A 12682-nucleotide genomic window follows, 5' to 3' on the forward strand; every position below is an offset into this window, starting at 1 on the left:
AGGAGTGAATTGGTTGTGGGAACCTGAGCAGCTTTGGGAATTGAGAGATGATTGGAGTGAATGATCTGACCTGGGTTTGTGTGAGGAGTAACCCAAGGAGGGGGAGAGCAGAGATGCTTTTTGTGAAGGCTCTGCCTGCTCCCTGCCCCAGGAAGTTGGAGTGATTCCTCAGGCTGGGATGTCACTCCCAGGCAGTGCATTCCCACCTGGAACATGGATATTTGGTGAGGCTGGCATTTGGATTGGGGCCCAGCTCATTCCCAAGGAACCCCACAACACTCAGAAAACTTAAACCACGTCTGGTAAAAAGCCCCAGGAAAGAAAAAAGCCAGATTTGGGGTTTTTAGATCCATGTCGGTTTGCATGTTGTGTTTGGGGTGTTTTGGTTTTAGCCCCGATGCCAAATGGTGATTCTGAATCCATGACATGGATTACAGATTAAAGGAAAGGCACAGATGGAGAGAAAACCTTTGGTGCATCAAAGATTGTTTATTTATAAAAGCAGATGCAGTTTGGGTGTGTGGTGGTGCTGGATCAGAGGCTTGGAATAAACAGTCAGGGATCAGCATCAGGGAACCCACCCAGAATGGGTCTTTGGGATCCACAGGGAATGTTTGTGGTGCTTTATTTCAGAGTGTTCCATGTGGAAAATCTACCTCACCTCCACATTTTGAACATAAACCTGCCCTAACTGATTGAACAAATTCTTTTTATGATATTGGCAGATATTTGCAGGGTTTGCCCATGTCTGAGTTGTGTTAGAGGAGGGTTCTGCTGGCTGTTTGTGCAGACAGGACTCCCGAGGAGGTCAGAGTTTCCCAGGAGGTGAAGCACAGGTGGAAGCTCCCACGCTGAGGCTGTGGTGTGACCTTGGCACAGCCACAGCAGGGCAGGACACCAGGCTCTGCTGTTCTGTCCAGGGGAGTTGTGTCCACCCCAGGCTCTGGTGTTCTCTCCAGGGGAGTTCTGTCCAGGGGAGTTGTGGGGCAGAACACCAGGCTCTGATGTTTTCTCCAGGGGAGTTCTGTCCACCCCAGGCTCTGGTGTTCTCTCCAGGGGAGTTCTGTCCAGGGGAGTTGTGTCCACCCCAGGCTCTGCTGTTCTGTCCAGGGGAGTTCTGTCCAGGGATGTTTTGTCCACTCCAGGCTCTGGTGATCTGTCCAGGGATGTTTTGTCCACACCAGGCTCTGGTGTTTTCTCCAGGGGAGTTCTGTCCACTCCAGGCTCTGGTGATCTGTCCAGGGATGTTTTGTCCACTCCAGGCTCTGGTGTTCTGTCCAGGGGAGTTCTGTCCAGGGATGTTTTGTCCACTCCAGGCCCCGGTGTTTTCTTCAGGGGAGTTTTGTAGGACTCTGCTGCCTGTTCATCCCAAGTTGTCCCTGAGCTCCTGCAGCTTCCATCAGAGTTATTTTGAATAATTGATGCCATACCTTAGGCCAGCCGTGGTGTGCTGCTCACAGCTCCTGTGGCCTCGGCGTGTTCACGTGCAGGGCTGGCAGTCCAGGAGGCGGGGAGGGGACGGGATCGGGGTGGGATCCCTTTGGATCTGTCCCTTCCCGTGGCATCACCGGGGATGCCACTGTGTGCTCCTGGGGTGACCCGGCCAGTGCCAGGCCGTGTGTCCGTCCCTGTCCCGAGGGGTCCCTGTCCGTGTGTCCGTCCCCTGTCCCTTCCCGTGGCATCACCGGTGTCACCGGGCACGGCCCTGTGTGCTCCTGGGGTGACCCGGCCAGTGCCAGGCCGTGTGTCCGTCCCTGTCCCGAGGGGTCCCTGTCCGTGTGTCCGTCCCTGTCCCAAGGGTTCCCTGTCCCCGTGTCCGTCCCTGCCCGAGGGGCCCCTGTCCCTGTCCCTGTGTCCGTCCCTGTACCGAGGGGTCCCGGTCCTGGTCCCGGTCCCTGTCTCAAGGGTTCCCTGTCCCTGTGCCGGTCCCAGTCTCTGTCCCGAGGGGTCCCGGTCCCTGTCTTCATCTCTGTCCCTGTGTCCGTCCCTGTGCTGAGGAGTCCCTGTCCCTGTGTCCGTCCCTGTCCCAAGGAGTCCCTGTCCCAAGGAGTCCCCGGTCCCTGTGCCGGTCCCGGTCCCTGTCCCGAGGGGTCCCAGTCCCTGTCCCGGTCCCTGTCTTCATCTCTGTCCCTGTGTCCGTCCCTGCCCAGGAGTTCCCTGTCCCAAGGGGTCCTGGTCCCTGTGTCCATCCCGTTCCGAGCGGTCCCTGTCCCGGTCCCTGTCCGTGTGTCCGTCCCTGTCCCGAGGGGTCTCTGTCCCTCTGTCTGTCCTTGTCCCGAGGGGTCCCTGTCCCTCTGTCTGTCCTTGTCCCGAGGGGTCCCTGTCCCTCTGTCCGTCCCTGTCCCTCTGTCCGTCCCGGCCGTTCCCGTTCCCGCCCCGGGGCCGCGGGACCGGCGGGCAGCAGCGCCCCCTGGCGGCCCCGCCGCTCCTCTGCCGCGTCCCGGTGGGGCGGGGGGCGTCACACAGGGAGCCCTCGCGGGGTCTGGGCTCCCGGGCCACCGGCGGTGACAGCCCCCGGGATGTGCCACCCCTATGCCTGGGATGTGCCACCCCCTGTCCCCGGGATGTGCCATCCCTGCCACCTCCAAAGCCTTCTCCTTGGTTTTTTCCTCCCTGTTATGAATTACAGTCCTTTCCCCACTTAACTCCCTCTGTTTAATTTCTGCTTTCAATCCCAGCTCCCAGCATGCTTGGTTAGTGTAGACTTTTTAAATTCAATGCATTTTGGAGTTCCTGAGGAGGAAAAGTCACCCTGGAATGCCAGACCTGCTACAGCAGCTCCCTGAACCCAGAGGGGTGGGTGGGCAGAGGCTCAGAACAAAGTGACACTCATGGGTCAAGATAAGAATCTTTAATAATTAAAATAAAATTATATATAATAATAATAATAATAATAACAGTAGTAATAACTGTCATGAAAAGGACAGAGCAGGGACCCTGGAGAGTGCTGGGCACTGCTGGGCACCAGCCAACATCATCCTTACCCTGAACCTGGCACTGGGGGTGCCTTGTGAAGGCTGGCCTAGAGCAGGGACTAGGCAGAGTTAAAGAATAAAGTCAGGATTTATTAGGAGCTCTCAATAAATCCACCTTGGGCAGCACAACCCAACATGGCTACAAAAATGGACAACTGGTCCACTTTTTGTAAGTGTTGGTTCATTAGCATATTGGAGCTAATTGTTTAATTACAGCTCCAGCCCATGAAGTTTTATCCTTCTTGTTTTTCTCTCTCCAGCCCAGTTGTTTGTGCTCTTGGGGCTGAGATTTGGATCATTTGTCCCTGGTCCCCAGCTAGAGCAGGAATTGTTTTGTGCCCCTGCTCTGTGCAGAGCTCACCACCCCTAACATGAAACCCAGAGCCACCCACTAAAGCAGCACAGAACCTGAAAAACACAAAACCCAAACCCTGAGGCACCAACACAACAATTCAGGAATTGTTGAGAGTGCTGGGCACTGCTGGGCACCAGCCAACATCATCCTTACCCTGAACCTGGCACTGGGGGTGCCTTGTGAAGGCTGGCCTAGAGCAGGGACTAGGCAGAGTTAAAGAATAAAGTCAGGATTAATTAGAAGGTCTCAATAAATCCACCTTGGGCAGCACAGCCCAGCATGGCTACAAAAATGGACAACTGGTCCACTTTTTGTAAGTGTTGGTTCATTAGCATATTGGAGCTAATTGTTTAATTGCAGCTCCAGCCCATGAAGTTTTATCCTTCTTGTTTTTCTCTCTCCAGCCCAGTTGTTTGTGCTCTTGGGGCTGAGATTTGGATCATTTGTCGCTGGTCCCCAGCTAGAGCAGGAATTGTTTTGTGCCCCTGCTCTGTGCAGAGCTCACCACCCCTAACATGAAACCCAGAGCCACCCACTAAAGCAGCACAGAACCTGAAAAACACAAAACCCAAACCCTGAGGCACCACTGGGACAAATTGCCTCTGTCCCAGCTGGAAGCAGGACAGCTCTTCCCAGTGCTGAGCACCTGTGCAGTGCCCCAGGTCAGCTCTAGAGGTTGGAATCCTTGCAAAAGTGCTGTTGTTCCTTCCCTCCAGCAGCCATCAGGAGCTAAGAGTGCCCATGATTTAAAAAAAATCCAAACTTTTGGCAGGAGAGGATCTGAAAGGAGATTTTCTTAGAGATTCTGGTGCATCAGTTTGGTGCTTTCAAGGATTCTCCCATCATCACACACCTTGGGGCTTCCCTTGAGGCATTGAGGCCATGGGCAGGGCAGGAATTTTGGCAGAACTTCAGTGTCCTGCTGTTAGCTTTTGGAGGATTCTTTGGGGAAGGGAGGGATAGATATAATAATCAATTATACACCAAAATATGGTATAATAATGAACATATAATATTCATTACTGTACCATATTTTGAAGGGAAACAGCAAAAATCTGTTTGTTTTTTTTTTTTTTTTCATCCTGGATTTTGTCTTTTAGATATTTCCAGGATATGCACATTCTCCTCTTGCACTACCACGTGCATTTTTTGCTTATCTGGGGTTTTATACTGATCAGAGTTTTTAATATCTCAGCATTTTCCTAGCTGCAATACCAGGTTTTTCTGTGACATTTTCATGACTCCCACAGCCTTTGCTTTCAAGAGTAATTTGGATTCTCTGAAAGTTGAAATTTTAGGAAAATAAAGCAGTTCACTGTGAGAAAATATTTATGTGTAAAAAGGGAAACAAATAGCTTGTGTTCTCAGCAGAGCTGCCATGTCCCTTCGCCCTGCAGCAGTTGTGGGATTCCTGGATCTTTCTAAAATTGGTTTTAACTCAAGGAATGGTAATTGTGCTTCCTGCTGACATCATGCAAGGATTTAGCAAGTTGCAGCAAGCCCTGTGTGCTCAGAACAGAGGGAGATGTGTTCTGCAGGTGCCTAAAATCCAGGGCTGCTCTGGGTGCAGATAATCATCACCCTCACTTGCTTAGGCCCCAGGGCTTTAACAGACTTGCCATGATGGACTGGAGCAGGAATATTTGTGGGGTTTTATTGTGACAGGATCTTGTAAAGGAAAAACAACACAGCAAGGGAGAAATGTAAAGAACTTTAAAATCTTGGGAATTTTCTTTTTTGGCTTTTCACCTTTCTGCAGTTCCTGGTGAGCAGTTCTGCCCAAGGAGGGGAAGGGAATGCTTTTCCTGAATGAAAAAGCACCTTCCAGCACAGGGATGGGGTGAGCAGCACAAAGTGGCTGACAGGGACAGCGGGGACAGTGCCAGCTCACACAGGGACCAGCACTGCAGGCTGGGCTGGAGAGGCTCTCTGAGGAGCAGCACAGGGGCTGGGGAATGGAGATCATCACAGGGGGATGAGGGGGATGTGATTCCCTTCTTCTCCACCTTGGAGAGGGCACACCTGGGGTGCTGTGTCTGCTCTGGGCTGCCCAGGCCAGGAGAGACATGGGCAGGCTGCAGTGAGGAATGAGCAGGGGGTGGGAGCCTCTGTCATCCAGAGGGGCTGGAGAGCTGGATCAGAAATCCAGAGGGGCTGGGAGAGCTGGATCAGAAATCCAGAGGGGCTGGGAGAGCGGGAATAGAAATCCAGAGGAACTGGGAGAGCTGGGATTGCTCACCCAGAGGGGCTGGGAGAGCTGGATCAATAATCCAGAGAGACTGGGAGAGCTGGGATTGCCCATCCAGAGGGACTGGGAGAGCTGGATCAATAATCCAGAGGGACTGGAAGAGCTGGATCAATAATCCAGAGGGACTGGGAGAGCTGGGATTGCTCACCCAGAGGGGCTGGGAGAGCTGGAATAGAAATCCAGAGGGACTGGGAGAGCTGGGATTGTCAAGCCTGGAGCAGAGGATGCACAAAGGAGCTCTTCCCAGTGTGTCCATGTTCCAGCTGGGAGGGAATGAAGGAAAGGAGTGAAACTGGTGCTGGTGGTTCCCAGGAGCAGGAGAGCCACTGGAGCTCAGGGAATTCTGTTGGTGCAGAAGAACACAGTGGTCACAGTGAGGGTGAGGGAATTGCAGATCAGGGAATCTGTCACTGGAGATGTGAAAAACCCAACAGAATGTGGTGGCCCTCAGCAAGCTGACCCTGTCTTGAGCAGTGTTCTTGGTCTTGGTAATCTGCAGAGGTCTTTTCCAAACCCTCTGAAAATCAAGGAGTTTGGATTCAGTTGAGAGTAGGAACATGTAGGGGATCCCTTTCCCTTTCCCTTTCCCTTTCCCTTTCCCTTTCCCTTTCCCTTTCCCTTTTTTCCCCCCTTTCTTTCCTTTTCTCACATCCAGGCTCATGTCTTTACTCATGGCTTATTTACCTCTTTTTTCCCCCTTTCTTTCCTTTCCTTTTCTCACATCCAGGCTCATTTTGGTGGTTAATATTACATGTCTTTACTCATGGCTTATTTACCTCTGCCACTTTCCTATGTGCAATTCCCTGCTTGCTGTTTCTTTCCATCCTTCCCCTTCATTCTGGGAGCACACAGGTGTGCAGAGTAACCTGAATTAAAGCCTTTAGACTGAAATGATGTTTTTTTCTGCCTTGCAGGCACTTTGCCAAGCCAGGAGAAGCCCTCCCAGAGGCAGTCAGAGAGCACAAACTGCAGCCCTTCCAGGAAGAGATCCACATCAGAGAGCACTTCTTCTCCAGGCAAGTCCTGCTCAGGGGGCTGGTTTGGGGATCCCTGAGTGCTCTGAGCTGTGCTCAGACACAGCATGGCTGTGAGAGCTTCAGCTCATGGTGATCCTGAGTTCTTCAACTGATATTTTGGGACAGCATGGCTGTGAGAGCTTCAGCTCATGGTGATCCTGAGTTTTCCCACTGATATTTTGGGACATCATGGCTGTGAGAGCTTTAGCTCATGGTGATCCTGAGTTTTTCCACTGATACTTTGGGACATCATGGCTGTGAGAGCTTCAGCTCATGGTGATCCTGAGTTTTTCCGCTCAGTTTTTCACTGACATTTTGGGGTGCAGGGTCTGTAGGTTGGGTTGTAGATTTGAGGTGCTCAGAGAAGCAGCAGCACAGCTGTGGCAGGGTTGGGTTTGGTTCCTCACCAGATTAAGTCAGGCCTTGTGGAGCTCACAGCTTTAATCCAGACCTGTGACATTGCAGTTAATCAAAGGATTAGAGGAATAAATGAATTCCTCCCTGGGCAAGAGCCTGCCTCTGACCCTGCTCTGGGGGCAGAGGGTTCTTGGCCCTGGGCAGGTCACAGGAGGGTCAGGGCAGGCTGTGTTGTGGGGTTTTCTTGCTGACATGTGAGAATCCTGCCAAGGTGATGGAGGGTGACACGCGGCTCACCCAACCATCAGTGGATGCCCAGGTCAGAAATGGTCCCTTCCATCCCAAACCATTCTGTGATTCTGTAAAAATAAAAAGGGAACTCCCCTGGGAGCTGAAATGTGAGAATCCTGGGTGGAACAAGATGGTCTTTAAGGTCCCTTCCAACTCAAACCATTCTGTGATTCTGTAAAAATGCAATGGGAGCTCCCCTGGGACTGGACAGAAGAAAATCCAGCAGGTTGACCCATTTTGTAAGAAGCTCAGTTGCAGAAACACTCTCATTACCAGAATTCAGACATTTCTCAGACTCACAAACTGACTGCAAATATGTAATAAATCCCTGGGATTGGTACTTGAAGCTAGCTATGGTTTCCATCTAGGAAGGATGTGCCAAAAGTGCCATTTCCTCCCTGCTTTAAACAGATGTTTACAGCAGATGCTCCATCCAGCCTGTGCTGCAGAAAGTCCTTTGCAGTGGGAAAGGAATCTTCCTTTTTCCTCCGTCTCAATGCCTTTCTTGCCCTGTCTCCCTTGAAAAGGGGCAGCTGCAGTTGTTGGGAGTGGGGATAGGAAGTGTTGAAGTGAGCAGTGCTGTGTGCAGGAGCATTGGAATGACATGAATCACAAACTTAGCAGCTTCAAAGGCAGCGAGGTGATGATGCAGCTGAGCAGATCAGTCCCTGCTGTGTTTTCCCTGCATGTGGAATGTGTGTGGGTTCCAGGCCTTGTCAGAGAGGAGCTGCAGCTGTCCCAGAGCAGAGCCTGCAGTGCCCCAGCCCTTTGGAGCAGCTCCCGTGGGATGTGGTGTTGCTTGAGGCTCCCTGAGCAGGTGAGGAGCCCCAGCTCCATCCCCACGTGCCCCTAAGGGCCAGGAGAAAACAAAGGGGAATTTATCTTTATTATTTCATCCGAAATGCAGGGCTGGAAGTGTAAATCCTTCCAGCTGTCTTGCAGTTGTTGGGGTGTCCAGCTCACAGCAGGAGGCTGCTCTTGTCCTGTGTCACCAGCAAGAGCATTGTCCAGAGGAGGATTTTTGAAATGCTTTCCTGACTCTTTCTCCTCCAAATTTGGTACTCTGAAAGGTACAGCTTCAGGTAATAAAGTCATTTACCCCCAGTTTGCTCCCCCCAGCTCACTTTTATTTAGATTCCTTGAGGCAGTGAGGTGTCCTTGATTCCCAGGTCTGGAGAAGAATGGTGTCTGCCCAGAATGGGAAAGCTGTAGCTAGCAGTGTGTATGGAGTTTAGAGTTACACACTAAGAACTATATTATTATTATATATCATTATTATTATATTTTATTTTATTATATCATATATAGTAATATACTGTATACTATGCAGTGTACAATATATAATACTTAATATATAATATGTAATATATAACGTATAATATATAATATACAGTATACAATATATTATCTAGTATATGTTATATATTATAGATTAATATATAATATATAATATATAATATATTATGTGTTGTATATTGCATATTGTATATAATATATTATTGTATTAGATATATATTCTATATATTCTATATTATAATAATATATATTATTATATTATGTATTGTTCTATTAGATATTTCTATTATAAGATATATATTATATATCGATTATATATTATAGATATATATTTAAATATATATTTTAATGATATCTAATATATTTTATCTATTATTATATATTATTATTGATATGTTATTTAATATGCATGTTGTTATAGATATATTACCATTATAGATTATACAAATTACATATACTATGTATGATATGATTATATGATAAGTACCACATTATTAGCATTGCTCCCCAAAGAATCACAGGTTTCCCACCCCAGGAGAGCACAGGATGCCAGCCCCGGCACCAACCGCAGCGCTGTGTGTGTTTCAGGGGTGGCAGTGCTCCCCAAAGAATCACAGGTTTCCCACCCCAGGAGAGCACAGGATGCCAGCCCCGGCACCAACCGCAGCGCTGTGTGTGTTTCAGGGGTGGCAGTGCCCGCGCGGGGCGCCCGCCTGGCGCCGGCGGCCGAGGACGCGGTGGACGCGCTGCTGCAGCGCATGGCCCAGCAGGACGGGCCTCCCGCCCTGGACAAGAGCCTGGACGGCGCCATGGGCAGCCCCGCATCGCCCAGCCCTGCCCGCAGCCTCTCCCTGGGCAAGCAGGACGGGCTGGGCGCTGCCAGCGCGCCCGGCAGCGCCGAGGGCATCCCCCTGCTGCCGGAGCGCCTGCCCGCCAGCTACTCGCCCAGGCACCTCAAGAGGAGCGTGGTGGAGGCCATGCAGAGGCAAGCGAGGAAAATGTGCAATTACAACAAAATCCTGGCGACAAAAAAAAATCTGGACCACGTCAACAAAATCCTGAAAGCCAAAAAGCTGCAGAGGCAGTCGAGGACGGGCAACAACTTCGTGAAGCGGCGGCCGGGGCGGCCGCGCAAGTACCCGCTGCAGGCCGTGGTGTCCATGCAGGCCCTGCAGGCCAGGATGGTGAGCCACGAGCTGCAGGACAGGCAGCAGAGCAGCAGCCCCCTGCAGCTGGGGCCGGACACCATCACCGACGTCATCGAGGCCGTGGTGCAGAGCGTGAGCCTCGACCCCGAGCACCGCAAGGGCTGGAAGAGGAAGAGGTGGCTGCCCGAGGAGCAGGCCAGGAAGAGGCACAAGGCTTTGCCTGAGGATGAGCAGGAGAGCAGTAAGAGGTGATTTTCTTGCAGTTTTGTACCACAGTTGGTTTTAGAACGTTTCAGTCGTTGAGGGGATCTCCTGCTTGATTTTGGGAAGGAGTTCAGTGTAGAGAGAACTCTACTACTCAAGGCTACTTTTTGTGGTAGCAGGGCCCCAGCCAGGTAATAATTAGCATTGACTCTTATTTTATTCATCTATACTCTGGTTGTGTTCAAGGGTGCCAGGACGAGGGCAGACACAAGAATCTAGACTGCATGTTTCAGAAGGCTGTTTTATTATAGTATGATATTATATTAAAATGCTATAGTAAAACTATACAAAAAACAATAGAGAGAAAAGGATCCATCAGAAGGCTAGAAAGAAAAGGAATGGAATGATAATAAAATCTCGTGACTGCTCACAGCCTCCACACAGGTGGCTGTGACTGGTCATGAAGTGAAAACAATCCACATGGACCAGTGGAAGATGCACCTGTGGCATTCCACAGCAGCAGACAGTTATTGTTTACATTTCTTTCCTGAGGCTCCTCAGCTTCTCAGGAGAAAATCCTGGCAAAAGGATTTTTCAAAAAATACCATGGTGACACTACACCATATAATACTATATTTTTAAGAAACTTATAACTTCTTCCAGACAGTCTGATAGAGCTTTGACCTAATTTGTTAACTAACAAAACACTACTACTAGTGTCTAATGAAGAAACTACTCTGGTGAAGAAATCTCCATAACACATTCTACATGTGCCTAGCAACAGGTGTAGCAAGTGATGATGAGAATTGTTTTAATTCTTGCTCTGGGATTTCTCACAGCTTCCCCAGGAAAATTCCTGGGAAAGTCTGTCACCAGAGAGCTGCTGCCACAACAACGTGTGAGCCCTGAGTGTGTTCAGTCCTTCCTCAGGTACTGAAAACACCCCAGAAAATGAGAAATGAGAATCTCGGGTGATCTGAAAGGGTTGGTTCTGTACTCGTGTTGGTGAAGGATATATTTAAGGAGTTGGTAAATGGTGAGGTGCAAGAGATTGTTCCTTCATCCCCTGTGGAATAAGGAGCCCTGAGGAGGTGTGTGTGCTGTGGGATCTGCTCATGTGGGTCACACAGGCACACAGGATGCCATGGGATCTGCTGATGTGGGTCACACAGGCACACAGGATGCCATGGGATCTGCACGTGTGGGTCACACATACAGACACACAGGATTTCAAGCGATGTACAGCAGATAAAGAATAAAGCTAAAGCAGCAAGGAGGAGTTCAGGGCTGCACCTGTGCAGTCACTGCTAAAGGCACACACCCAAATCTCTCTCTGATCTCATCATCTCACACTCAGCCCCAAAGCCATCAATACACAAACTCTGTCAGGAGTTTCCTCCCCAGAAATGGGTGCTGAGTGCTGCTCTGTGGCTCTCCTGAAGGCTCAGGAAAGGGTTACCACGTGCTGGTTTTGGAGTGCAAAACAGAGAGCAAGAGCTGCCTTCTGAATTACTCAGCTCCAAGGATAAACATTAGCAGTACAAACAACATTCTTTTTGTAATAATAATATCACAAAAAGAACCATACTTTTCTTATGATTGTGCTTAACCCCCACTTGATTACAGCAGATAAAGAATAAAGCTAAAGCAACGAGGAGGAGTTAAGGGCTGCACCTGTGCAGTCACTGCTAAAGGCACACACCAAAATCTCTCTCTGATCTCATCATCTCACACTCAGCCCCAAAGCCATCAATACACAAACTCTGTCAGGAGTTTCCTCCCCAGAAATGGGTGCTGAGTGCTGCTCTGTGGCTCTCCTGAAGGCTCAGGAAAGGGTTACCACGTGCTGGTTTTGGAGTGCAAAACAGAGAGCAAGAGCTGCCTTCTGAATTACTCAGCTCCAAGGATAAACATTAGCAGTACAAACAACATTCTTTTTGTAATAATAATATCACAAAAAGAACCATACTTTTCTTATGATTGTGCTTAACCCCCACTTGATCGTGTATTGTATTTGTGGCAGGGGGGAATGATGAATCTGACTTCCTGTCCTCAGAAGGTTAATTTATTATTTTATGATACTGTATTATATTAAAGAATACTAAACTAAACTATGCTAAAGAATACAGAAAGGATACTTACAGAAGATTAAAAAGATAATAATGAAACTTGTGACTCTCTCTCCAGAGTCTGACACAGCTTGACCCTGACTGGCTAATAAGTCAAAACAATTCACAAGAAACTAATGAAACAATCACCTGTTGGATAAATAATTTTCAACCACATTCCAAAACAGCAACACACAGGAGAAACAAATGAGATCATATTGTTTTCTTTTTTCTCTGAGGCTTCTCAGCTTCTCAGGAGAAAAGTCTTGGGTAAAAGGAATTTTCAGAAAATATGAATGTGACAATCATGATCATTAAGTAGTTTTTTAAGTAGTTGAGTCACCTAGAAATTCGGAAACATTAACTTTTTCTGCTGACCAGGTTCAAGAGAGGAATAATGAAATACTGTGAGATGATCTCAATGGGAAGGTGATTTTTTTATCTCTACTTTTTCTTCCAGTTTCTCTGAGACAGTAGCTGAACCTCCCAGTCCACATGAGGCCCTTGGGAAACCACCTGAACCTGAAACCCCTGAGCAGCCTGTGCCTCCTCTAGCCCAGCGTGAGAAGAAAGCCCCTCGACCCCCAAAGAAGAAATACCAGAAAGCTGGGCTCTACTCTGATGTCTACAAAACAACAGAGTGAGTAAAACAGAGCAAAACTGCTCTCTGGTAATCCAGGGGAA

At 49.0% G+C, this 12682-nt stretch overlaps 1 protein-coding gene across 6 annotated transcripts in view; it reads left to right on the top strand.

Moving 5' to 3' along the window:
* Positions 1–12682, top strand: part of ASH1L (ASH1 like histone lysine methyltransferase) — a 62942-nt gene that overhangs the window by 17295 nt on the left and 32965 nt on the right. For 5 of the 6 annotated variants that reach the window (XM_039702199.1, XM_039702201.1, XM_039702200.1 and 2 more), the window contains 2 exons: positions 6493–6594; positions 9223–9934. In XM_039702199.1, coding sequence (XP_039558133.1) covers positions 6493–6594; positions 9223–9934 — 814 coding nt within the window. Of the gene's footprint in view, positions 1–6492; positions 6595–9222; positions 9935–12458; positions 12541–12682 lie in introns of all 6 variants that reach the window. The other variant, XM_039702204.1, reaches the window with a different exon arrangement.

The sequence above is a fragment of the Passer montanus genome, unplaced genomic scaffold (genome assembly GCF_014805655.1).
Source record: "Passer montanus isolate IOZ18808 unplaced genomic scaffold, ASM1480565v1 scaffold154, whole genome shotgun sequence".
Classification (NCBI taxonomy): domain Eukaryota; kingdom Metazoa; phylum Chordata; class Aves; order Passeriformes; family Passeridae; genus Passer; species Passer montanus.